This window comes from Eupeodes corollae, chromosome 1, assembly GCF_945859685.1.
Source record: "Eupeodes corollae chromosome 1, idEupCoro1.1, whole genome shotgun sequence".
Lineage (NCBI taxonomy): Eukaryota > Metazoa > Arthropoda > Insecta > Diptera > Syrphidae > Eupeodes > Eupeodes corollae.
The window spans coordinates 83,414,499-83,442,372 of NC_079147.1; the positions used below are offsets into that span (position 1 = coordinate 83,414,499).

The 27,874-nt window shown below is 32.9% G+C and overlaps 1 protein-coding gene across 1 annotated transcript in view; it reads left to right on the forward strand.

The window, feature by feature from the left end:
* Positions 1-23,507, forward strand: part of LOC129940811 (tyrosine kinase receptor Cad96Ca) — a 310,897-nt gene extending 287,390 nt beyond the window's left edge. Inside the window, exons 12-14 of the mRNA XM_056049311.1 lie at positions 1,395-1,534; positions 21,866-22,007; positions 22,787-23,507. Of these exons, the coding sequence (XP_055905286.1) occupies positions 1,395-1,534; positions 21,866-22,007; positions 22,787-23,011 (507 nt within the window). The 3' untranslated portion in view covers positions 23,012-23,507. The remainder of the gene's footprint in view (positions 1-1,394; positions 1,535-21,865; positions 22,008-22,786) is intronic.
* The last annotated feature ends 4,367 nt before the right edge of the window (positions 23,508-27,874 follow it).

The following is a 27,874-nucleotide window of genomic DNA, read 5'->3' on the forward strand; positions in this document are numbered from 1 at the left end:
GCTGTTGGACACGCTAAGTGAACCAATCGCTCGATATTTGCCTGAAGCTGCTGCAGAGTTTCACCTCTTTTCTGTGTCCTATTGTATAGCTGAACTGGGAAGACTTCTGTCATGTGGATATTCCCAAACCGCTCTTTGATTGCGTTTGCCAGAAGTGTGAAGTCAACACTCTTTTCTGCTGGGGTGGTTTGTAGCAGTTCAGCAGTAAATCCGCTTAAATCAAGCGTAACAGCAATGTATTTTTCGTGATCACGAAATCTAACCATCAAAGCTTGGATGATTTACTTGTCTCTTCCTTGGGCACTCACCAGAAGGTTCTCGAGCTTTCATCTTTCGCACTTTTTTCTAGTTCATTTGTTAGGGTTTCTATTTGTTTTTTTCATTTTCTCGAAACGTGCATTTTGTTCTTCGACGCGCTCTTCGACAGTTTTGATTTTCTCTTCGAAATCCACGAGTCTGCCTTCTAAAAGGTTTTTCTGTTCGTCCAATCGCTCTAGAATATTCTGCTGTTCTAGCTTTTGGTCGCTTCTTTGGGGTTCTAGTTGTTTCAGGACATAGTTTTTATTTTCTTCAAATTTGGCTAAAAGAACTGACACCGTGTTAGATAAGGCAACATTTGCATTTACCTCTTCCACTTGTGCTTCGAAAGAAAACGTGTCTTCATTTTGCTGCTCCAGATATTCCTGCAACCATTTAACGAGTTTGGTTCTTACTCCTGTCCCACTTAAACCACATTTGCTTAGTTCGGCCTAAATCGCTCCAAACATATTTATTCAACACTTTCAATTACTACTTTTCAAACACAGTCTTTACTTTATCGCAGTTCACAACCAATAATCATCCCGCTTCGCTTATGAGCGCCTATTAAAATATCTGTAATCGGTTCGAGAAACTACTAGGTTGTTCTCGATGCCTACAAAATTGAAGCCACATGAACGAGGGACTTAGATTTTGTAATTTATACGAGTTTTTACTTGAGGAAGTTTTGTTTGTGTCTTGATAAAGCTTGGTAAAGCATAGTTTAGCTTACACAATTTTTGAAATACTGTTCTTTAAATTAATTTGTTTTTAGGTTCTAAAACAATGTGAATAGACTTCAATTATTGGCTAGAATTATTTGTTCCGATAGAAAATTTCAACAGATTGTATTCTTGAAATATATATGCATTTTAGACGTTAGCATATTTTGAATTAAGACATAAAATTGGAGTTGAGTCTTAAATTAATCAATTAAAGGAATTGCTTCTACGTTTTGTATCATTATTTATTTCAATTAATTTGGAAATTTCAGACTTAAGAGTATTAAACAAAGCCTTTATCCATGTTGAACATATTTGTAACTTTATACATACATTTGAAAAATCATTCCTAACATTTTTATTCTTTGTTTTCAGATAATCCATCGAGATTTGGCAGCAAGAAATATTCTCATAACCGATGATAATACTTGCAAAGTTGCAGACTTCGGTTTTGCTCGTGATATTGTTACGTCGAAGGTTTATGAAAGAAAAAGTGAAGGAAAACTTCCAATAAGGTAAGAAAAAGAATTTTTGAAAAGAAAAGGGATATTAGAACAAGCTTAGTCACATATTAATTGATTACTCATAAAAAGCTGCAAAGGCCCAAAATTAATGCCGAAGAATGCAAACGGAATTGAAAAATGAATTAATGAATTAATTTTGGGGATTCATTCCCAAAAGATTGTATTCTTTACAGGCCACAGGCTGAAAACCCATCTCCATCATTCTTAAAGCGTGACAGTTCCATAAAAACCTAAACGTTAAGGTCACAAAATGAAACTTAAATTAAATTTATTTATGCTCATATTAGATTATTATCTATTCCTTATACTATACAATACATTCATTCATCGTATATACCTACTCCAATAAGAACACTATTTTATCTTTCAATCTCATAGGTTTCGCCTTGTCTATGTCCAGGTACCTTATTAAGAGCCCAATCTGTGCAGACCTACATGACCAAAGTGCCTTATTATTTTATTTATTTTTTTTTTTTTTAAAAAACTTCTCAGACAGAAAAGTTCTATTCCGACATTTTCCGTATATATATACTTTTATATCAATTTATGTATTTGTACCTGAGTAAAGTAGGGATATGAAAAATCAGGTGCATTTAAGGACATGACCGAACAAAGACAGAAGGTCAGACACAAAATACGATGGAAAAGGACGTTCTTTTTTTTTTGGTTTTTGCTGTCCTTTCCCAAAAAGACGTGAACTGAAATTTAACAAATCGATATAGCATCTGGTTATGTGTACAGGATCACAGGAACAGGACACCAAAGTTTAGGATGCTATTCATATTATGAAGAGAAAAAATGTTAATTTTGCAAAAAAAAGAAAAACCTTTCGTTGTGCAATAAACTTATGAATACGAAATTCTCAAAACATTTGATATGAAATCTTTTGGACTCCCACGTAATACAGAAACGTAAGAACTGACGTTTAAGGCAGTCATATTCTTTTCTCCGTGGCAAGGTATTTTGATCAAAACGAACCTCCACCCACCAACAAGTCCCAGGGGAATGCTTGTCAGAGCAGACAAAATAACCCATACATATATACCCAAAAGAATCATTGAATTTATGGGATCTTATGTATATTTTTTTTGTTATTTTAGAAAAAAAGAAGAAAATTCGGTCCTCGCGTCTTTTGTTCGAGAGGAAAGCTAATTTAAATCCTGTAATTTCCTTAGAGGTAGCAGTAAATAATTCAGTTTACTCACGGTTTCACTTTTCACACCATACCCAACCCAAACGCCACATAGTCTTACCTACCCTAACCGCTCTTCCTGCGCCTATACATATACAATTTTTGTTAAAGCTTAACTCCTTAGAGGGTGATTTTGAGAGAAGATGAAACGCGAAGATCATGTTGATTTCTTGATTATTATTGTTATTATTATTGTTAAGATACCTTTCCCTATATACTTTTGTTCTTTAATATTTTTTGTTGTTGTTGTTGCAAAAATGAGTGGCGTTGTATTAAATTGCTTAAGGGAATATGTACTTATATATATATTTGAAAACATCAGTGGAAGAAGATAAATGGCGTTCCAGAGACTTCAATAGATTCTTTCTTTTTTTTCGTGTTTTATTTTTAAAATCCCAAATGAATAACTTTAAATATTTCTACATTTTCTTTTCTGTATTGCCAAAGGAAATTTATTGCTTCGATAAGTAGGGGTATATACTTACATATTACAATTTAAATGCTAAAAAGTAATTGTATTTCAAATGATTTTCAAGTCCTAAATATATGAACAGCTCACTTATTGTAATATTTAAATTGGGCGTCAATTTGAAATTTGTGAGCTTTTATTTTTCTTAACGTTTTTCTGAATTGAATTTCCGAAGCATATATTGAAAAATATTACTTCGAGAAGGAAGATTAAGGACAATGGTATTGACCAACTATTTTTTTCTTTTTGAAAAACCAGCTAATTTGATCAGTTTTGAAGCTGTCGTATTTTGACTTTGATAAGTAGGAACTTTCCTCTTATTAATAATGGAAATCACGTAAAATGCTTACAGCTTATAACAACGCAAAGAATTTGTCAATAGCACAGATCAAAACCGAGAAAATAGTTGATAACTTTAGATTTGTTACTTCTTTATAATATCAGTAAATTGTTTAAGGGGGTTTTAGCCAACCCTTTAAATAGCTTCGTCTAAAATGCGGGGTAATCAGTTTGGTTTTGAAAAATTAAACCCAACACAACATGCCCTGCTCTTGTTTAAAGATAAGGTCAATTTACAAACTTATCATTTGAACGTTCCGGCTTTGGCTCATTTCCAACATTTTTAGTTTTTTAACATATTGATCAACATCAATTTTTTGTAGGATTTTATTTCCAGTAAACTCAGGTGTCATTTTTGTTGAACATTTTGCTGCGAGACTTTGCTCTTGCAGACCACATTTCCTATTAATTTTAATCCTTGCATCATACTGATGACACAATTACATTTACAAGCGAGGCTCGACCGATCTTAGCTCTAAACCAAACTGATCGTAGGCCCCCGCTTGCAGAAAATTATTTAAAAAAGTTGAGATTGAAAATGAGTCCAAGAAAATGCGGTTTGGCATGTTTTAGAAATGCCAGTGCTAAGGGACATTATCTAGTGGTGAAACAGAGCAAATAATTAGTGTATCTAATGATAATGATGATGAAAACGTCAATATTCTATTACGATCGGAAAAAGAGTAGAATACATTTTTCAAACCGATATCTTTTTAATAAACACGGTAGAGCAGAGGCCCCTTTATGTAACTCGATTCTACAATGAAATTGCTCGAATTCGAAAAATTGGTACTATGTATTTATTCGACTACTTCCGAACCAACGAAAATGAAATAGTTCTAATAGTGCCAACTATATTCTTATGAACTTTCAAATAAACCAGGAACTACTTTACTCGAAAGTAGAATTCAAAACAAGGCGAAATCGAAAATGATCACTCTACATCAAATGTGTTTGCGAGCAAAGTTTTTTTTTTATCAAAGTGTAAGTAAAACGTAGAATATAAGTTCCATCTACCACCCCAATTAAACCGGGAATTCATGATTTTTGCCAAACATGTATGGACTTTTGTTTCTCTTCCTCATTCATTTCAAAACTCATCATCAGCGGGCACACGACTCTTTCGATTGAAGTCAAAACTTCGGCAAGTGCGTTTGACATGGGTTGCTGTGCAATTCCAGCGGTTTTGTCACCACCGATTTGGTAACCTCTTGTTCCAAAGAATTCAATGCTGCTAATAACTTAATGACAATCAGAACAGCATTTTGTCTTCTGCGAGTAGTCATGTCGGATGATATGGTGAAAGCTCTTAATAAAACTTAAACAAAAGTACATATTTTCATTAAGAATGCGTTCAAATATTCTACCGTATATTAAGGGCAATTTTTTAAAAGATTTTTTTTTTTTTTATATTCACAAGCACTAAAGGGGTTATTAGTACCCTTTATATGTTTATATTTAAACACAGTGCGAGCGTTAAGAAGGATTTAAAAGGAGATACCGGTGCACATTGGTCTTAAAGTTCTGAACATCAAAATGGGAGGGAAAAACAGAGTTGCCCAAAGCATTCCACATCCTCGATGTGCGATTTAAGAAAGAATCTCTGTACTTCACAGTACGCTCGAAATTGAGCTCAAGGGTAAACTGATGAGCATTCCTAGAAGTGCGAGTGTAACGACTGAATTGTTTAAGGGGTGGAAAGCAACTGGCTAATTCGACAGAACATTGTTTGTAAAAATATCTATAAAATAACGAAAGACATGAAACATTGCGACGGTGTTCTAGCGATGTAAATGTTTCGATTATAGTTCTGTCGCCTATCATTTTTAAAGCCCCTTTTTGAATTCTATCCAAGAGATTTAAACTTGTTTTGGGGGCACCTGCCCAGATATGCGAATTATATTCAAGCTTTGGACGGATAAAAGCTTTGTAGATTATAGCCAGATCAGAAGGAGTGAAAAATTTCTTGCATCTTCGGAGAAATCCTAAGCACCTGGCATTTTTGGCGATATCGAATATGTGATCATTCCATAAGAGGTGATCTGTGACATTCATACCGAGTACTGAAAAATGATTAGTTTCCTGGATGCAAGTGCCGCTCATGGATTGCGGCATCGGGGGTGGGTTACGCTTTAACAACAGGAGACAGCATTGAGTTTTCGAAGCATTAAATTCTACACGGTTTTTGATTCCCCATTGGACAATGCTGTCAAGATCAGAATTTAATGAGCTTACCATACGCTGCCGTTTAAATTCCACATCTGAAGGACAAGGATTAGAATCTAGAACGAATATGAAAAGCTGAGGGTACTGTCGTCGGCGAAACAGTTTAATGGATTAGAAGTGGAAGACAAAAGATCGTTTATGAATATAAGGAAGAGAGTTGGAGACAAAACGGAGCCCTGGGGTACACCAGCATTTATTTTCTGAATTTCAGACTTGAAACCATCAAATACAACTTGTATTGAACGGTTAGAAAGGTATTTCTAATATCCAACGAAGAAGAGAATCATCAATACCAAAAGCACGAATTTTCGATAAGAGAGCTTGGTGCCAAAGTCTACCAAATGCTTTTGAAATATCAAGTGCAATAATCTTACTTTCTTCAAAACGATGTAAAGATTTGTTCCACTGTTCGGTGAGATGAACCATGAGATCACCAGTGGACCTATTGCTACGAAAGCCATACTGTCGGTCATTAAGAAGCTTCCGTTCTTCAAGATATTTCTTAAGCTGAAAATTAATCAGCATTTCCATGACCTTAGAAAAAAGGGACGTAAGTGCAAATAGTTAGAGGGAGCGGAGGATTTCCCTTTTTTAGGGACAGGCTGGACAAATGCAGTTTTCCATGAACTCGGGAAGAGACCTGTAGAATAAGACAGATGGAAAAGCTTACGCAGTGGTTTTGCCAGCGTTGAAGAACACCTCTTCAGAACAATAAGGGGAATACTATCCGGGCCAGCGGATTTGTGTATGTCAAGGTCTTTCAGTACTCTTTCGACGGCACGAGTGCGAAAGATGATTCGTCCCATAGAATCATTTACGCTCTCAAGAACAGGAGGACTCATGACACTATCCGGTAGCGTCGAATTAACAGCAAAATGTGCTGCAAGCAAATTGGCTTTACCAATCGAGCTTACATAGGGAGTGTCATTGTGGACGAGCGTTGGAACCGAGGATGACGTGGTGTTTCGTACGTTTTTTATAAATGACCAGAAATTTTTACTACCTTTGTGACATTGTAGTATTTTTTGCCTTAATTTCTGATCATGCAAAAATTTGGTTCGTCGAATATGACCATTACAGGTCTTTCTAGCTTGTTTAAACTTATTCCGGTTTTCCTCAGTCGGGTTGGCTTTATAACAACGAAAACTTACATCTCTGAACCTAATAACCTCTTTACAGCTCGAATCAAACCATGAGTTCTCTTTGGGTTTGATAGATATCACCCTATTCGAGATAAAGTTTCTCATTCCACAAAGAATTAAATTTGTTACCATTTCTGGGCTGGAATCCACGTCACTATCGAGGAAGCATAGTGACCAGTTAAAGTTCCTGAAGAATTCATTGAGACCGTCCCAGTTGGCTTTCTCATATTGCCAAACGGTTCTCATAGGAGGTTTTTCTTTAACTGTGTTTTTTCGACATGAGAATTTTGCAGAAACGATACAATGGTCTGATGTGCCTACAGGCGGTAATACACCAATTGTGTATTTATTGCGCCTAAAATGACCCAACAACTTATTCCAATTTTGGCATACTCTTTCCAACATTTCGGCCAGTATCTCACGTATAAATGCTTCAATTTTGTCTTCCAATGCGGGATTGTCTGATTAGACATGAGCTTCAACATAGCCCCATACAAAATAGTCTAAAGGCGTTAAATCGCACAATCTAAGTGGCCAATTGACAGGTCCCGAATGTAAAATAAGTCCATTGTTGCGCGTGCTGTGTGGCATGTGGCACCGTCTTGTTGAAACCGCATGTCATGCAAGTCAAGCTCTTGCGCTTTGGGCAAAAAAAAGTTTGATATTATCCCACGGTAGCGCTCACAATTCGCAGTTACGTTACGATTCCCATCGTCTTTGAAGAAGTACGGTCCAATAATGCCACCAGCCCATAAACCGCACCAAACTGTGACTTTTTCTGGATGCATTGGTAGCTCTTGCAATGCTTCTGGCTGATATTCACTGCAAAACCGACAATTTTGCTTATTTACGTACCCATTGAGCGAAACATTTTTCGGCAAAAAAGTGGATCTTCAGCCAACTTTCCAAGAACCCATTCAACAAAAATTTTACGTTGCAGTAGGTCGTTCGGCTTCAATTCCTGCACCAGCTGTATTTTGAAAGGCATCGCATCTTAATTCTACCGCAAAATTTTACACGTTGTTGGCACTCTACGTAACCGTGTTGGTGGTTTAATGTCCAAAAATGTAAATTTGGTGCGAAATTTAGTCACAATAGCCCGAATAGCCGCTTCAATAGGTCGATTAAACTGACCATGAAATGGAGGAAACGCGCTATGAACTTTCTTAACAGAGCACGCATTTTGGTAATAAAATTCTAAGACTATCCATGATTAAATTATATACCAAGTTGAAGATGTTTGACAGTGAAATAAAACACGAAACGTGAGTCAGCTGTTTAAAAAAGTGATAATAATGGTAATAGCTAAAAAATCACCCTTTATTATGTACAAACCTTTTCTCACTCAGCTCCATTATTTTGGAATTATCTCTTATTCTTCTATTATTTGCTCGTACCGATCTTCATTTTCTTGCAAATTAAACCAAATTATATCGGTGTTCATTTTGTAATATCTTTTGTTTTGTTTTTAAAACTGTCAAACAACTCGATACTCGTTCGAAAGTAAATTTTTTTTTGAAAACAAGTTTGATATAACCGGCATCCGAATCTACTTTCATACGTAGTACGATTTGAAAGTAGAATCGGAAATGAGTTTCGAATAGAATCAAAAGTAGAATTGAGTTACATAGTAGGGCCGCAGTTTTTGAAAAAAACGAGGGTAGTAATAGGATCATTTAAAGCTTTATTCCATCAATTCGAAACCTATTTAAGAAAAAAATTAAATTCTCATAATGATTACAAGACCAATCCATACATACGGTTTTTGTACTTGGTTTACAATTTCACCTATTGTAGCAAAAGAATTGGAGATTTTTGAAGGAAAAATATTCTGTGGAATGTTTATAAACCTAGATAAGAACTGGTTTTTAAACAAAACAACATTCGAACGAACTCAGGTTACACAATTAATGAAGTACCAAAGAAAACTTCTTTTTAAACAAGTTGAAAGGAAAATCTCCATGCAAGTCCACTAGTTAGATATTAATGGATTTAAATTTCAACGACAAATTTTTTCAATAAAGTAAGCTTGAACTAAAACTTGCAACATTGGTGAAAAGTTCGAAGTCTTGCAATAAATCCTAACACGTTTAGACTTTTTTTCCAGACCACATGTCAGAAAAGGTTAATGACAATGCTTTGCATTTAATTTAAGACCTTATGGTATGGAATTGAAATTCGTGAATTTATTAAAAACATAGAAAACACAAATGTGCAAAATGGTCGTGGAAATTTTTAGGGGAAGCATATGGCTGATATTGGTTTCCATTGATTTCAAGCCTTCTTCTTAACACTGAAATGAAAAATATTTTGTACTGGTTTTGTTTTATATCAATACATTGAATAATAATTATGAAAAGTGTTCTTACGTTTCCTTAAGAACTTTAAACAATAATAAAATGAAAGAATGTTTTATCCGACACGGCAACAAAACTATTTTATCAGTCCGATTTGTCACTACTTTTTTTTGAACTAATATGTTCCTTAGTGGATGGTTGCTGGTCTTTTGACATAAAAAGAAGCCTTAACGATTCGTGGCACTGTCTTGCCAGTGGTGTTGAGTTCAATCCTTGTCGGTGACATCTTAGGTTTTTGTAACGGGTACCGCTTTTTTCTAGGAATTGGCAAATGCTCCAAGAGTTATTCTCTTCAAGAAAAGTGCTTTCTTAAATTAGCCGTTTGGTTTCAGTTTAAAACTGCAGGGCCCCTGCTCTAATGAAATAGCCAGTTGCATTCTTCCCCTCAAACAATTCAATCGTAATACCCGTTTTTCCCAATTTCGGATGTACAATAAAAAAAAACAGAGATTCTATCTTTATTCGGACTACACGAATGTGGAATTTTTTATTAGACTCAATATTTCCCACTGATTATATAGTGCAGACATTCTAATCTTAACCTCACTTTCTGATGGTTCGCACTTTGTTTAATCAATATGGGGGTATATCATATCCCCTTGAGTGCGCACATAGTGTAAAAAAAAACCCTGACAACATTACTCGAGCACAGGAATTGTTGAGAGTTGTAGGTCACTAGTTCTAAACATAGTCCTATAAATAGTAGACGAAATAGTAGTAAAAGACGCAAAAATAAGGACGCTAGATGTCTGGACCAATTCTACATATAAAGTTTCAATAGCTTTTAATGGCGTGCAAAAAAAAACTTCAGTTTCATCTTATCTAGTTAGTTGGAATTAAAGTTATTTGGTTGGACTTTGTCAATATGTATGTAGTACCCGTGGCATGATGGTTAGTGCGTTGGACTGTCATGCAAGGGGTCTTGAGTTCAATCCCTGCCTGTGCCACCTTAATTTAAAAAAAATTAATTTTCGCGGGTACTGCCTCTTGCGAGGAATTGACAATTCCTTCAAGAGTAATTCTTGTCATGAAAAAGTGCTTTCTCAAATTAGCCGTTCGGATTCGGCATTAAATTGTAGGTCCCTTCCATTCCTGACAACAGTACTCGCACACAGGAATGGTTGAGAGTTGTAAGTCACTAGGCCCTGGTTCACAACGGACTGTTGCGCCACCCCATTTGATTTTTTTTTTTTGTCAATATGTTAAAATTTGTGATGATCGAGTATTATCAAGTGAAATAAGAAATATTTTCTGGTGTACTACAAGATAGCAATTTTGAACCACTCTTCTTCATTCTTTCTATTTTTGATTTTGCAAATTATATTTCATTTTGAAAGTGCATTTTATATGCCAATGATCTCAAGATTTGTATTTGTCTAAGATCTAGATTAGATGATTGTAAGTTTCAGATTTAGATTGACTCCATTGTTAATTGACAAATTGATTGTATTTTAATATTATGAATGCTGTTTTGTAAAACTATTTAAAATACTAGATCCAATTGATTACGTTCAAAATCATTCATTAGAAAGACTAACGAGTCAAAAATATCTTAGAATTATTATGAGTTTTTCTCTTCAAATTGACCATTTTATTTCTAGAGCTAACTCGATGTTAAAGATCCTTGTACTTAAGACATTGATGTGTTCTTTGTTAGACCTTTGCTTGAATAATGTTGCATTTTATGGAATCCTTTTACTCAATTAAGTATCTGAAGAATTGAAGAGGTTCAGAAAAGACATACCAAATTTGGTTTACAGAAGATTCTTTGAAAATTAAATATTCCATCTAATGAGCTCAGGTGTGCTTTAATTAATTTAAAAACTTTTGTATAAGAAAAAAATAATGTTTTTTTGCTTTGAAACTATATATTTTTTGCTTTCGATATCCTGCATTCTAACACAAATTGTCTACGATCAACGTTTTAAAAATATGAAACATCTTGAAGTTTACTACCTTTAGAGAAATTTTTTATAGGTTACTTTTCGTGATACGAAATAAGCCAAACACAATCTAAGCACTGATTCTTTTAGCGCTTTAAATGAATTTGATTTTTAAATTGATTTAAATAAAATGAGGTTATATACATAAAAATAAAGATTTATTAAAATTACTGTAACCATTATTAGTTAGTTTGTTTTTTCTTCACTTTTTCCCATTTCTCTTATTAAAAAAACCGAATTAACATTAATAACTTTTACAGATAAATTTGTTTCGTTTTTGTTCAAACAAAATTCTGGCTTTATTTCTTCTAGCTCTTCAACGCAATTTTTAATTCAATTGAATTGAAAACAATTCATTTTTTGCTCGTTATATTGAAGATCGAAACAAAATAAAAAAATGTTGATGATGGTAATATTTAAAATTTTATTATTATTGTGAATTTAATTTAATGTCATGGTTTTCTAAGCTAAGAGAAATCAGCTTATTTCCTCACTCAAAAAAAGCAAACGCTGTTTAGATTTTCTCCTAAAACATTTGAGTTTAATTTTTCTCATGAAATTTAATGTTCAAAATGTAAAAACAATACCACTTAATTAGTATCTATGTGTAACCATCAAAGCCAAAGTAACATTTTCCTTTACCATTTGAATAAAATAAACCTTTTTTAAACTGTTTAATTTCAGTCAAAAGTCTTCTTCATAAATTAAAACTAAAAACCACACAATTTCTGTACAAACAAGATTATTCGTTTTCAAAAAAATAAACCAAGCCAAAATGTCCTTTATTTCAATGACAAATTTAAACTTAAAAACCAAAGAACCTTTAGATCTCCATCATAGTCGTATCTCTTATACCTACATCAAGATAGCACAGTAAATTAGATTTCATTTGGTATTTTGAAGAAAGCTTTTGTTCATTGTACTTTATTGTCCAACAACCATTACACATATGGCAAAACTACAATTTGCCATTTTTGGTAAAGCACATTTATGTACCTAAATACATCTTGTACCCATTTTACCTCAAAATCCAATTCCGTATGGGGAAACCCTCTCATCGAAAACACTAATTCAATCCTTAAAATATTCTGCACGACAACAACTTAGGTATATACGAGAGAACCAAGTACAGAAAAGGACATTTCCTGAATTCACTCCACAGATGTTGTACAATTAGATAATTACATACCTGCTGCATTTGTCCACATATACATCTTCCCTATAGGTATGTACACAGTACTATTTGTAGATTTGATGGTAAAAGTAGTAAAATCCATATGCACATCGCATCCTCGAAACAATCATCAATTTTCCTCCGCTTGATGGACATCCATCGTGTCCTCGACATTTTCAATATCATCAGACACACAAAAACCCAGAGCACATATTCAGTCAGGCTCGCTTGCTGAACACAACCATCTGCCAAAGGAGGGAGCATTTTGCCAGAAAATCACAAGGATACCCCGTTGTTGGTTGTGTCCTTTAGGGTTCTTATTTTTGGTATTTTTTGTTTCGTTTATTTTTAGTTATTGTTGTTTTCTTTTTGTCTTTCCGGATGACATACTCGTGCTCGTCGACTACATATCGGAGTACATTCCTATACACATTAGGTAATGTCCTTGTCTATTCTGATGCTGTACTCCATATATTTGGCATCTGCTTGCTCTGGAAATCGTGCAGCAAGCAGCAAGTAAGAAACGAGCAGAGATGGCTCGCTCGATCCTAAACGTACTTTGAATTTCTAAACCCAAACAACCTGTTCAGCATTTTCGGGGGCAATGAAGTGTGGGTGGCAGCCTCGAAATGGAAATGGAAGTGGAAGAGTGGATGTGAAATGACAAAAAAGATAAATAAATGAGTCCTTTATAGGTATATAGTTATATTCTCTTTACTCATACATATAAAACGATAAAAGAATTTGACTGAAAATAAAAAAAAATAGAAAGAAAGGAAAAATAACATGAAGCATTCAAGCACAAATGGCAGCGAATAGCGGGTGAAATGAATTCATAAATTTTCCACAGCCATATCTCGTTTTCATGGGCACCGGAAGTACTAGCACACCATTTTCTTTTTTATATGGACGAGTATCTTATGGTTTTTATCTTTGGACTTTTTGGACTTACTTCACCATCATGCAACTCTCTGGGCCAAGTCCAAGTGGATAATATGAATTATTTTTTTTTGTTGGCTTTTTTTAGTCTTCAGTTTGGAAAAGGATTAAGCTGCAAATGTATTGTAATCGTGATATAATTTATGAACTAGAAATTAATATGAAAATCGAGATTTATGGTTAAATATTTCAAAATAATTGCTTTTTCATAGATTTTGTGTGGACTAAGAAGTTTTAATGGTACCCGGGAAGTTTTATACAAGATAATGCAGCCCTTAAAAGGTGTTACCCATAGGCAGGTTATTTTTAAATCTAAAAGCAATAGACTTATCGGGAAAACGATTTAAAAAAAAATTATTACTAAGAATTTTATTTATTTTGATAAATAAACTTATTTATTATCAAGAGTCATTTAAATTAAAATTTGTTCTAGAAGATAGAATTATAGAATTATAGAATTATATCGGTTAAAATTTCTTAGGTTCTCTTCTTAGTATATTTGACTTCTTATGTATTTTTAAAATGAATCATATTTATAAAAGGTTATTTTTGCTTACCCTCGTTTACGGCATGGGGCCTCAACATACCCCAGACCATATTTGAACACTTATTCTAAGCGATTCATTATCACTAAACGAAATTTAAATTTCTATTAATTGCATGTCTTTTTATGATCACTGACATTTTACGGAATTTTTTGCGAACTTTTTCTGAAAATAATTCATAGGTCTGAATGTAGCTCACTATTTAATATTTAACAAGAATACGTATTTTGTCCAATAAATTTTGTATTTCAATAATAATATATATTCGGCCAAAGATGCGTTTAATGAGTATGGGAATAAATAAAAACTATTTGATCATCGACTCCACATACGGTTTTGTTGTTGACAGAATTATCACATTTTGAGAACCGGAAGTGGTTTTCTCACAGTTAAGTTACGTCGATAATAAAAGAACTTATTTCTTTGGTTTTGATCTTATGTCGCCATTTTTTTTTCAGAAAACGATTAGTAAATGAGTGTAATGGTATACGCATAAATACACCTACTCAAGATCATAAGAACTTGGAAGGATAGTGCTTTGATGAATGGTTACTAATCAGGGCAAACCAGAACTTCCATTAAAGATAGATGTGCGAGAAATTTTAAACTCATGGCATTTCCTCACAGTTTCGAAGTAAATACAATTTAAGAATACATTTTGCATTGACCTGAAAGATTAATTTTCTATTGAAATTTCAATTTTGCTTGTCTGATAAATATTTGATAATATTTCAGAAGTAAGTTAGAAAAATTAAAACTGAATAATATAGCATGCGTTGTGTATGATGAAATGATTTTAGCCTTATAACATACATTTGAAAGGTCTTGATATAAATCATAAGCTGTTATCAAAAGAAGTATTATATTTTTACTTATTTGTTGGCAATATTTGCTAAAAATACATTATAAAAAAGAAGTTTTAAAAACACTTCTATTCAAATATCCCAAAATATTTATTTCAAAGCTTACAAACCTTTCATATAACTTCAAAGTTATTTTTTCACATTTCTCATCTCGGCAAATAACGAAATTCTATTTTTACTATTACTAACTTTATGTTAAAATTTCTTGAACTGCCCTAAGCGGTTTCTATATTCTTGATTCTTGATTTGATTCTTAGTGACACAAATTGAACATAAATTTGGAAAAATGATTAATTGAAAATGTGAAGTATCAAAATCATGTATTTTTAGCATAATTCTGAACGATGGGTAAAATACTTTTTTTTTGTCTTCCCGCCAATATCTTCAAAAATGGACTCATTGAAATTGTGGGACCAAGGATATTAGAATTCGATTAAACAATGTTCTTACTCCACCAAACTTCTTAGTTTGAAGATTAGAACAGATTTTGGAATTTTGGACCAAAAGGAAATTTAATGTGCAATGATAAAACATTTTTACGATTTCATAAGAAAAAAATAAGAATAATTTTGAATTTACATCACATTGTAGAATAAAATTTGATTGCTTACCAAACAGTTAATAGTAGGAACTACATTATATAAAATAGTTTAAAGGTTAAAAATGTCAAGAAATAACATTCAATATCTAATTTTCAATATTGACCAGTTTTGACCATATAGTAGTAGTAGTAGTTTTTTCTGTTTTTAGAAGACAAATAGTACATTTGACTAAAGAACCTAATTTGTCAAATTTTTGTGAATTTTAAAGAATATTTGCAAATAAAGTAATATTTTAAAACAATCTATTCATAGACTTTATATTTTTAAATTGTGTTAAATTTGTCACATATTGAATATAAACAGTTTGCTGAAAACAAAGGGCTGTCTGCTGAAAAGGAATTTGTTTGTTATAAGAAAATAATTGGAAAGAGTAACCAGTTCATCTCGAAGTATATATGTCTCTTTTATATAATGTGTGTAAGTTAATCATTTCGTCTGAAATTCCATGAATTACAGAACGTTGAAATCCGAACGTATTTTTGAAATTTTAGTGATTCGAGTTTTCAAGACAAAGTGTCGAAAAAATTAAAAATTAACTATTTAAACAGAAAATTTTATAAAACACAAATTTAATTCGAAAACAACAGTTAGTCTAAAATAAATGGCTGCTAAAAAAAAGCTGATAAATATTTTTAGTTCATTTGTAGAATTTCGGAACTTTGTGTCAAAAATTCTCAGTTCCATTTAGCGACATTTTAAATCTTTAGAACTCAAATGTGATCTTGAACCGAGTTTTATACAAATGGTAAGATGTGAAGAAATACTAGAGTTCTAAATTTTTTAAGAATGAAGTTTCAAAAATAAAGCAATAATTACAAGATCAATGCATAAATAAATAATAGAACTTCGTAATAATTTGGCCGTGAGTTAGTTATAGATTAGTCATACCGCTGATTGAATTTAGTCCTCCAACATAGAAATTGTCAAAATACAATAACATAATTTCTATGCTTCAAAATACTGTAAATTTTTAATACTGTACATTAAATACCTCAAAATACTGCTCTCTAACTTTCATACGAAAAAAGAGGCCGGGATGCCACCCACACTGATAACTTCCCATTTCGTCTGTCGATTTGCCTTGCTTAATAGTTTGTCTATATGTACTCGTATCAAGTTTTACCAAACTTGCGTACTATTTTTTATAGATTTAATTTTGTTTGAAAAAACGGACTGTTTTTCTATAAAAATTACTGAATATCTAAAACAATATTTTCTGTGAAATAAAATAAGTTCGAAGCCTATATTTTTAATTTTTGAAAAGATATTTGAGTCGAAAGTAAATTTTTACGAAGTTTTAGTATTGTTTTTTTTTAGAGTTTTATTTTTTGTAAAAAAAACTGTCAATTCGATTTTTTAAAAATTTTACCAAATGTTGAAAACAATATTTCTTATGAGATAAAATTACTTCGAAACCAATATTTAAAATTTTTGAAAAGATATTTGAGTCGAAAATTAATTTTTATTTTTTGTAAAAAAAACTATCAATTCGATTTTTTTCAATCTTTAACTGAATGTTGACAACAAGATTTTTTGAAAGATAAAAGTAAATTAAAGCAAATATCTCAAAGCTTTGAAAAGATATTCGAGTCGGAAATCAATTTTTACCAACTTTTATAAATTTTTGTTTAGGTTTTTATTTTTTGTAAAAAAAACTGTCAATTTGATTTTTCTCAACATTTTTCAAAATGTTGAAAACAATATTTCTTATAAGATCAAATAAGCTTGAAGCCTAAATTTCAAGTTTTTGAATCGATATTCAATTTGTACGAACTTTGAGTAATGTTTTTATTTAGATTTTTATTTTTTATAAAAAAAAATGTCTATTAGATTTTTCTCAAAATTTTGTCAGATGTCAAAAACATTATTTTTCGTTGCACAAAATTGTTTTAGAGATGAAATCATATTTCAGTCGTAAAATTTTGGAGGTGATAAATTTTTTTTTTCAGTTTTATTGACTTTAAAAAAAACCGTTATATTGATTTTTTTCAGAAAATATACCTGTTTGGTAGCATGTTAAAATATAATATATAAAATTTAATTCATGTAGGTTATTTAGTGTTTACCAAAATTTTCACCTTTTTTTCAAACTGCTATGGTAAAAAAACCACCCACGAAATTTTCTTGAGAGCCCTTTCTGCATCTTTCTGCCTTATTATCTGTAACAAAATTTATTTGAAGTCGATATCTCTTCTGGGTCTTGAGCTATGAACGACGAAAAAAACGTTGCGAACGTACGGACGTACGGACGTACAAACGAACGTACACACGCACGCACAGACATCTTTCTAAAAATCTTTTATTTCGACTCTTGGGACCTTGAAACGTCGAGAAATGTCAAAATTTTCAATTTGACAAATCGGACCCATTGTTTAAATATTCTTAGTACCTTTTTGACTTTTAAAAACTGGTTAGTGTTAGCTTAAAGAGTTTCAAGTGTTTGAATTTTGATATTGCCAACATTTTGAAATTCTAGAAAACTTATTTCCTCCATATCTTGAATAAGTCTTTAATCTATTAATCATATGCAATACAAAGATAACTACTATTTTATTCTAAACTCAAACTTCTTATTTTCTGAAAAAATCCTGTTGGAAATGATTGCCTTGAGTGAGTTACAAATATTAAGGTTTAAAAGAAGAAAAAAGACTTCACTTGAATCAGTAATGCAATCAAGCAAGCAAGTCGTTAGAAAACCCAAAATGGCGTTGCTTACTTGAGGAATATGTAAATTCCCACTGTAAGGTAAATTCATTCAAATCATTTAATAAAAACGTTACTTCCCTCAATAAAGATTTTTTAAACTTTGGATTAAAAGTCAAACCATGCAATCAAATTTTCCATTAACAAAATATTCATAGAAATGCAAAAATTGAATAAGCTCAGAAATTGTTATTATTCACTTGTCAAAACAAATTTGACATTATTATAGCTTTTTCTTTCGTTGATTAACCTACTTCGGTGATTTAAATTAGTAATACCATTTGGCATTTATTTTCAGGAATAAATTAAATAACCTAGCTTAGTCCGGTGCTAATATTTTGGATAACCAATAAAAGCTTTTGTGTAACTTTCGAGGGTTATGTTTTAGGGTTCAGCGAATTAAAAACAGAGGTTGGTATTTCTAACCTTATTATTACAAATATGTTGATAGCCGAGGGCTCCGTTTTGGGTCCTTTTTTATTTCAATATTTATAAATGACCTTCCTGAAGTCATCTCTGACAGTCTTAATACCAAGTCTTTTAGTGTGTTACATTTTCAATTCAATTGGTCTAATAAGGGACTGTTAAGCTAGGTTGAATGATAAACTAAGCTATATTATTTTGTGGTCACAAGAAGACTTTATGGAACTTAATAATAATAATATAATAATAACGCTACGTTAAAAAAAAGATGGTGCAACAGTCCGTTGATAACTAGCACTTAGTGACTTACAACTATCAACCATTCCTGTGTGCGAGAACTGTTGTCAGGAATGCTATGTTATGTTCCAGAACTAAGCTCAATTTTATAGACTTTCCTTTGGCTATATTTGATAATGAAGTAGTAATTTATGTGAAGAATGAAAAATACTTAGGATTTAGAATGAGTAATAATCTTCCGTACTTTAGTTAAAAATTTGATACCATCAGGAAAAATTGAAAAACGATCCCTATGATATTCTTCAGACTCATTGCTGATGAATATGAAAAAGCATCTTAGTCAATCACAGATTGAAAGTTGCTCCCAAGATACTCCAGTACATACATATTTTACCGTAAACGTTCATTTTGCACGCAGCTCCATAAGAGTTGGAAACAACTTAACAGAACCTTTCAATGTCAAAAAAGGTTTTAGACAAGGTGATGCGTTGTCATCCGAGTTTTTTAACATCGTACTTCAAAGAATAGTGCAGTTCTCCCACATCGACAATAGAGGCACTATCTTTTAAAAGTCTGTCCAATTACTAGAATATGCTTATGATATTGACATAATCGGAAGAACTCAGCGTCATGTCTATGGGGCTTTTGTGAGTATTTAGGCAGAGGTGACAAAAATGGGTTTAACGGTTAAGGAGGGTAAAACAAAGTACATTCTGTCGTCAAAAAAGGACTTAACTTTTAACACCGACTTCTAGGTCAAAACGTCACTATCAGCATACGTAATTTTGAGGTAGATAAGGACTTCGTCTAACTAGGCTCCTATGAAGGCAGAAAACAACACCAGAGCTTACATTAAATTAAGAATTACTCTCGCTAATGGCTGTTTCTTTGCTTATGATAGTAATCGAGTGGCAAAGCCCTATCTCGAGCCGACAAATTGTCGCTATATAAGACCCTCATCATCCCCGTCCTGCTATACGGTGCAAAAGCATAGACTATGACAAATGCAGATGAAAGCACCTTGAGTCGTTTCGAGAGAAAAGTTCTTCGTGTGATCTACGGTCTCGTTGGCATAGAAGGAGAGTGGAGGAAAAGATGGGATGACGAGCTGTACGGGCTTTACAGTGACGTAGACTTAGCCAGATGGATAAAAGTCCAACTACTATGATTACTATGTCACCTAGATCACATCGAAACAAATGCCCGGAAAGTCTTCGAATTCACACTTGCTTGACAGCGCAGTTGCGAAAGACCGCGAATCAAGTGGTACGCACAAGTGGAAAGTGACCTCACCCAACTTGGAGCGCGAAACGGGAGAAATCTAACTATGGACCGAGCAATATTGAGAAGTTTGTTGGGTGAGGCCTTAGTTCACACAGTACGCGTGGCTGATGGTAAGTTGCGATGGACTGTCATGCGAGAGGTCTTGGGTTCGATCCCTGCCTATGCCACCTAAAGCTTTTCCATGGGTACTGCCTCTTGCGAGGAATTGACAAATTCTCCAAGAGTAATTCTTGTCATGAAAAATACTTTCACAAATTCGGATTCGGCTTAAAACTGTAGGTCTCCTCCATCCCGGACAATAGTACTAGCACTCAGGAATGGTTGAGAGTTGTAAATCACTAGGTCCTAGTTCTCAACGGACTGTTGCGCCACCCAATTTATTTATTTATAGTTCTTGTAGAATTGCACTGGTATTCGGTCATATCTCGGAGCTTTTCGTGGTGCATGCTGTGGTAGTGTTGAAAACGGTGGGGTGTTGAGGAGCCTTTGAAAATAGTTTCATAACTCTGCAACTCGCAACGAGGAACCGAACTTAAATAATTTAATTCCTCAAGGAACACCTGCTGGTTTGATACCTTTTATGGCTTTTATTGAAACAACTAGTAATGTAATTCGTTCACTTTGTTCTACTATTTACGGTTTTTGCAGCTTTCAGAGCTTGATTGTTCTTGCACTCATTACTGATGTTATTACATTTGAGCTGAAGACAATAAGTTTTCCTCTTCAACTCATCACATAGAATTCTTCTTGTCATTTTCAGAAGTGTTTTTTAAAAAATCAGGAGGTCCTCAGAAAAGTCATTGAACCCTTGTTCTTTGTCTAAGCTATCAATGGTTTACACCTTTGTTTACGAAGCATAAAGTCTCTTAACGATTACAAAAGATCGATTCAAATACAGACTTTTTCGCAAAAAGTTCTTAAAACGGTATTGTATTTTTTCATAAACTTGTAATGCAACAGATTTACTGAATTGTCTTTATAAATTTAAACATACATAAATCCGCTTGTTCGGATGGTGCCCCTATTATTCTGAAGGGGTGTTCTTAAACGCTATTAAAACAACTGCATAAGATTTTTCATATTTTTATTTTTCTAGACTCGTTGCGAGAAGTTGTGTAAATTGTGTATCCCCAAAACTAACGACTGATTGTTATCTAACTCTTCTTCTTTAAAATGTCATGAAATCATTGGCTACAAAATATCTAACTTAACAAAGTGTCGCAAGATATTAGGATTTTTGAAACGCTGCAAGAATTGATAAATCCTCCTAGAGCAATTCTTGTGCTGAAAAGTTCTTTCTTAAATTAACTGATGGTATTTGGCTAAAAACTTTAGGTCCCAGTTGAATGGTTGAGAGTTGTAAGCCACAAGGCCCTAGTTCTCAAACGGACTGTTGAGCCACCCAATTTATTTATTTATTATTTTTGCACTACTAAATTATAATTAGTTTTTATTTTAATTTTCGTATTAATTTTTTTAAAAAATTATGCAACCTAAGTTATAGATATTTTAAATGATTTCAATGTAAATGTGTCATTGTTAAAGAATATTTCTCCAAAATAAATGAAAATTAAAATGAAAATTCTCACATATTAATGTTCCGAAACAGATTATAAACAAATTTGTTTATGTCCTAAATAACTGTTGACACTAAAATCAGAGGTACTCTGCTCAAGCAAAGCCATAATTGAAGTCTGTTTTTATTTTGATTACTTGCCTTTAAAATAAACCGAACTTAGTTTTCATGTTTCCTTTTAAGTTTTGTTTATACCGTTATTAAACAATTCCTTACGACCCGTAAAGTGATCCTTTTAAGTTTTTCTCTTAATAAAAATAATGTTTTATTATGCATCTACATATATTTATATATATATTTTCTTTTAGATGGATGGCTATCGAATCACTCTACGATAATATATTCTCAGTAAAATCGGACATTTGGAGCTTCGGAATACTAATGTGGGAAATCGTAACATTGGGCTCAACACCATATCCGGGGATATCAGCTGCAGATGTTATGCGAAAGGTAATCAAACATTCTTTCGGTCTATCGCTTGCCTTTTCGTCCTTTTCGTTGTTGTTTTTCTTTTTCTTCTCTATTTTTCTTATATTCTTTTTGTTTTTGATTATTTGAAAAGAAGAAGAAGAGGGCATGTTTATATGTATGTATCTTGATAATGGCAATGATTGTGGCGATGATGGCCAATATCTAAACCTCCCTTTTTTCAAAATACCATCAGTGTCCTGATGCTTCTACTATGGTATATGCATAAAGTATACAACATAGAAGTAGATAGTAGTGTTCGACTATCTATATTAAGACGACAGGAACAGGATGTATACCATTTGGCCCTCTCTAGAGCCATCAGTGGAACGGTTTTATTTGCGCTATCGCATCATTCCGATTTCATTCTGGGATAGCATGTTAGTTTTGTTGTTGGACGTGCCAACTATATTGAGAGGAGTACATTTAATTGCAGTCATTCAGCTTTTATTATCCTTTCACTCCAGCTAACCTAACTCTGTGTAAAAACACCAAGTGCCATCGTATCCGTTCACTTTAATGGTTGAGAATCCTTTTCTCTATTTCCCACTCTCAAAATTCCATCGTAGTCCTGCTGCCATTGTTATTCTATTCTTTACCAAAACACCAATATCTATATTCACCTATATTATATACACATATGTATATGTACAAAAAAAAGGAATCAAATGTACTGTATTTTTATTTATTTTACTGTTGTCCTTTTTTTTGTCTATTTATTTTTTTATTCATATCCTTTTTGTGTGTTTGATTATGAATAGGTGAGGGATGGCTATCGATTAGAGAAACCAGAGCATTGTCGCCGGGAATTGTATAACATCATGTACTATTGTTGGGCGCAGGACGCCATTGAACGACCAACATTCTCCGAAATAGTACAAATGCTCGATAAACTTTTACACACGGAAATGGACTACATTGAACTAGAACGATTTCCTGATCACAACTACTACAATATACTCAATTTAAGTGGTGAGAAGTTGTAATGCTGCTTGCTGCTCTACACTAAACTACCGCTGCCTGCTGCTGCTACTCCTCTGCACCTCTACTCAGCCCTGTTCACTGTTCAGTAGTGTTCACTTATTTACAAAGAAGGACGAAAGGACGAATTGAATGGAATTCACACGAAAAGGGATTACTTTTACAAATATACGGATACGAAACAACGGTAACTGTGGAATGGGGATATCCCTGTTCGACATTCGTGTATCGTATGTGAGAAAAGACTTCGATGTCCTTAATACTTATTGTTTTCAGTAATTTATTTTTTTATTTTATTTTCGTTTGTTAAATATTAGTTCTTATTTTCTTTAAAAAAAAATGTTTTGTTCGAATTAAAAAAGAAAAATTGAAGGTGTTTTTATTTTGTAAGAAAAAATGAAGACTTAGTTTATAGTGATTTTGATAATTATTTATTTTGTTTTAAAATATAACCTTAAATGTTGATGTAAAATGAAAAGAAATAAAATATTATTAAGTTAAGTGTCATACCAAATAAAAATTTTATTTTTTTGTATGTATTTTTAGATTTTATTAGGTATTTTTATAAAGGTGTCTATGGAGGTAATAGTTGGAACTTGACAAACAAAACTTACCTTAATTGTGTGAAATCCAATCTAGAATAAAAAAAAAAAACATTTTTATATTAATTTTTTTGTTTATACGAGAAAAAATTAGAACTAAAGAAAAACTATTTGTTTTAATTCTTTTATGACGAATCCAAACGGCTGATTTGTGCCACAATTACAATTGGTGGCGAATTAATACGGTGTTCAAGCTTTGTTTTATTTATATAATATCTATAACATTTTTCAACTTGAGGTTTTTGCCCTTCCTCTTCGAATCAACCTAACTGATTCGTTCGAAAACGAAAACATATTTTTTTTTATATTTAAGTTCATTTTTTACGACTGAAAATTCGAAAAACTTTTCAATTTCAAGTTTTTAATGATTTTCCAATTATTTTGGTTAAATCCACTCTACTTTTAAAGAAACCAAATTTTACACAGAACTTAATTAGTTGAATTATTTAAAAGACAACATTTTTTTTCATCCAAAACCGAAAAAAATATAATTTTTTTGATTTATATTTAACATAAATATTTTGCATTTAACAAAAAAACAAACAAAATTAAATCATACATCATATATCGTCACTTGATATTTTTCATGGACCATACAAATTTCAAGAATAGAAATAGAAAATAGAAAAAAATAATAATTTCAAAAACAATAAGTACTCCCTCCTCTGTTTAAAGCTGTAAACAAATCTGAATTTACCAACAAATTGACAGAGTTAAAAATCGTTGAAACCTGAAAACAATGGAATCGGATTTTTGACGATAACTTCAATTTTTAAGGGTCTATGCAAAATATGATGTACCGAAATAATGATGTACTCTGTAATACCAGATAAGCGCCATGTTGCTAATAACTTTCACCCTGCTGTCAAAACTGCTGCTAAAAAACAAACCGTTTTGCCAGGTCAAAGGCCCCTCTTGCTATGTCCAAAGCAGCACTCATATGACTGTCGAAATACAAGTGCTGATCCAACTAGATACCAATTATTCGCCAGTGGCTGTCGATTTGGTCCAACGATCACTAGAATTTTCCCTTGAGGCTCCATGCAGTGGAGTCCTGAACAGAATAGTTTCGCATTTCTGAATATTGATTTTTAAATTTCAATCATCGCAATATTGCTGAATCTTGTGAAAGTCACCCTTCAAAAGTGTATTGATAACCTCAATGTTAGGGGCCGTTCTGTACGCAATTAAGTCGTCGGCGTACGCTATGGCCTGAATCAGATCACTGGTGTAAATGCTTAATAAGAGCGGTGTGTTCAATGCTCCCTGTAGAAGACCATTTTTAACATCAAAGCCAATTTTGACAATAAACCGTCGTCTATTATTAAGCATGTCATAAAGCATATACAATATTGGTTTACTTATGCCAAGTCTGTTTAACTTTAGATACAGACTCTCTAACCATATGGTACCGAAGGCCTTTTCCAAGTGAACTAGACAAGCACCCATACATTGCTTTTGCGATTTGTTCTACTGGATATCAGAAACAAACTTGGAAGCAGCATGAATAGTGTCATGTCTCGCTCTAAAGCCGAACTGGTTATCGGGAATAATTGTATTGTTCGCAGCATACTTAGACAGATCTCTATTTATAACCTTCTCGAATACCTCACTGAAACTCGGCAGAAGACTTATCGACGGGATATTCGACGGATTGGAGTTGTCCCTTCCCTTTTTCGGGAGAGGAATTACCACAGCTGTCTTCTAACGAACCGGATAATATGCATTATTCAGAACGTCGCTAAACAGAGTGGTATATTTGTCCACATCGACACATGCTGACTTTTTTTTTAACTTCCCATAAGAAGTTATTGTAATGGGTCCGATTTGTCAAATTGAAAATTTTGACATTTCTCGACGTTTCAAGGTCCCTAGAGTCGAAATAAAAGATTTTTAGAAAGATGTCGCTATGCGTGCGTGTCTACTTACGTTCGTACGTCCGTACGTTCGCGACGTTTTTTTCGTCGTCCATAGCTCAAGAACCAGAAGAGATATCGATTTCAAATAAATTTTGTTATACAGATAATAAGTCAGAAAGATGCAGAAAGAGCTCTCAAGAAAATTGCGTGTGTGGGTTTTTTACCATAGCAGTTTAAAAAAGTTGAACATTTTGGTTAACCCTAAATATTTTACGAACCAAAAACGCTAGAGGTTTGAATTAAATTTTATATAATATTTGGTAACGTGATATGAAAGAAGTATATTTTTTGAAAAAAAAAAAAACATTTCATCAAAAAAAATATCACTTCCAAAATTTTACGACTGAAATGTGATTTCATCTCCAAAACAATTTTGTGCAACGAAGAATAATGTTTTTGACATCTGATAAAATTTTGAGAAAAATCGAATTTACAGTTTTTTTTATAAAAAATAAAAATCTTAAAAATCTTACTCAACTTTGAGTAAAAATTGAATATCGATTCAAATATCTTTTCAAAAACTTCAAATTTAGGCTTCAATTTTATTTTTTCTTATAGTAAATATTGTTTTCAACATTAGGACAAATTTTGAGAAAAAACGAATTGACAGGTTTTTTTTTACAAAAAATAAAAACCAAAAATAAAAATTAATAACAGTTGGTAATAATTGATTTTCGACTCAAATATCTTTTCAAAACTTTGAGATATTGACTTTAATTTACTTTTATCTTTCAAAAAATATTGTTGTTAACATTCAGTAAAATTTTGAAAAAAAGTCGAATTAACAGTTTTTGTACAAAAAATTAAAAACCTAATAAAAATTTAACAAAAGTTGGTAAAAATTGATTTTCGACTCAAATATCTTTTCAAAAATTGTAGATATTGGCTTCAAACTAATTTTATCTTATAAGAAATATTGTTTTCAACATTCGATACAATTTTGAAAAAAATCGAATTGACAGTTTTTTTTTACAAAAAATAAAACTCTTAAAAAAAAACAATACTATAAAACTTGGTAAAAATTTACTTTCGACTCAAATAGCTTTTCAAAAATTAAAAATATTGGCTTCAGACTTATTTACTTCACAGAAAATATTGTTTTCGGTATTCAGGAATTTTTATATAAAAATCCAACAGTCCTTTTTTTCATAAAAAATAAAATCTACAAAAAATAGAACGCAAATTTGTTAAAAATTTTAAGCAAGACAAATCGACAGACAGGATGGGAAGTTATCAGTGTGGGTCGCATCCCAGCCTCTTTTTTTTTTAATAAATCGAAGATGAGTTACGGCTCTATCTTCGTGACTAATACGATATTAGCCCACTTTGTTCATCGATGATGGCATTTGCCAAGTTTTCGTCACTGAACATGGTAAAACCGAGGTTCCCGGATCGCTACTGCGTTATGTTGCTACGCAGGTAGAACTGGTGCTGCAGGACTTTATTCTCCAGGTCATGATTTGGGCGAATGCTGGAATTCACCTTTTACACTTGCTGGAAAGCAGCCCCCACCGCTTCTGCTTTCTCCTGCGGATCTTCGACAACAAAGAAGTCATCATCCGAGGCAGTGTCTCCTGGATCTATTCCTGCTGTCAGAGGCACGTCTCTGTTCTCTGTCGTCCTCTGAAGCTTAAGACAAGAAAAGTCGTTCTGATCATTGCTCCTACAGATTTGTTAATTGGCGGAAACATACTCGTGTCACTAGAATTAACGGCGCGAATTTTCTTGTCCCAATACTAATTAATGTTTAATCGATATTTTTCTTTGATAAATTTGCTTACGTATTTTATTGACGACTTCAATGTCCTAGTCTCTAGATTGCTTGGATCAATAAACCTCCGGTACAAGCGTTTAAGCCTTGTCAGAAGTCAACTTTTGTGTCTGTGCAGTGCATCTGCAGTTGCGTTACGGTACAAGTTCGAAATGCCTCGGTCCTTGTATTTCGGTATAGATCTTTCCATGTTCCGTTGGATTGTCTAGTCCATTTGTTGTAAATATCCGTTGATCTCGGTACTTGTCAAATTCCTGTCGATTAGTGGTAATATGTTCTCTCTCTAAATCGTTGGTCAAGAGCGGCCAGTGAGTCTTGCTATAACTGAAAGAGTGCACCGGCACGTGGTCACTGTCGTACTCGATCGTCCGTAAACAGTTTCTTGGTCTTTGACCCACAGTGTCAGTTATTGTCAGTCTTGAGTCCGTTAGCAAAAGATCGAGATAGGCACCACTCCTTGTGGTGGTCTTTTAGTAGCCAACAGGCTCAGCATATATTTACAAGGATATTGTATTTGATTTCCCCAATCTGCATGTTTGGCATTTAAATCACCGGCCATGGGATAAAAGTTCTCTT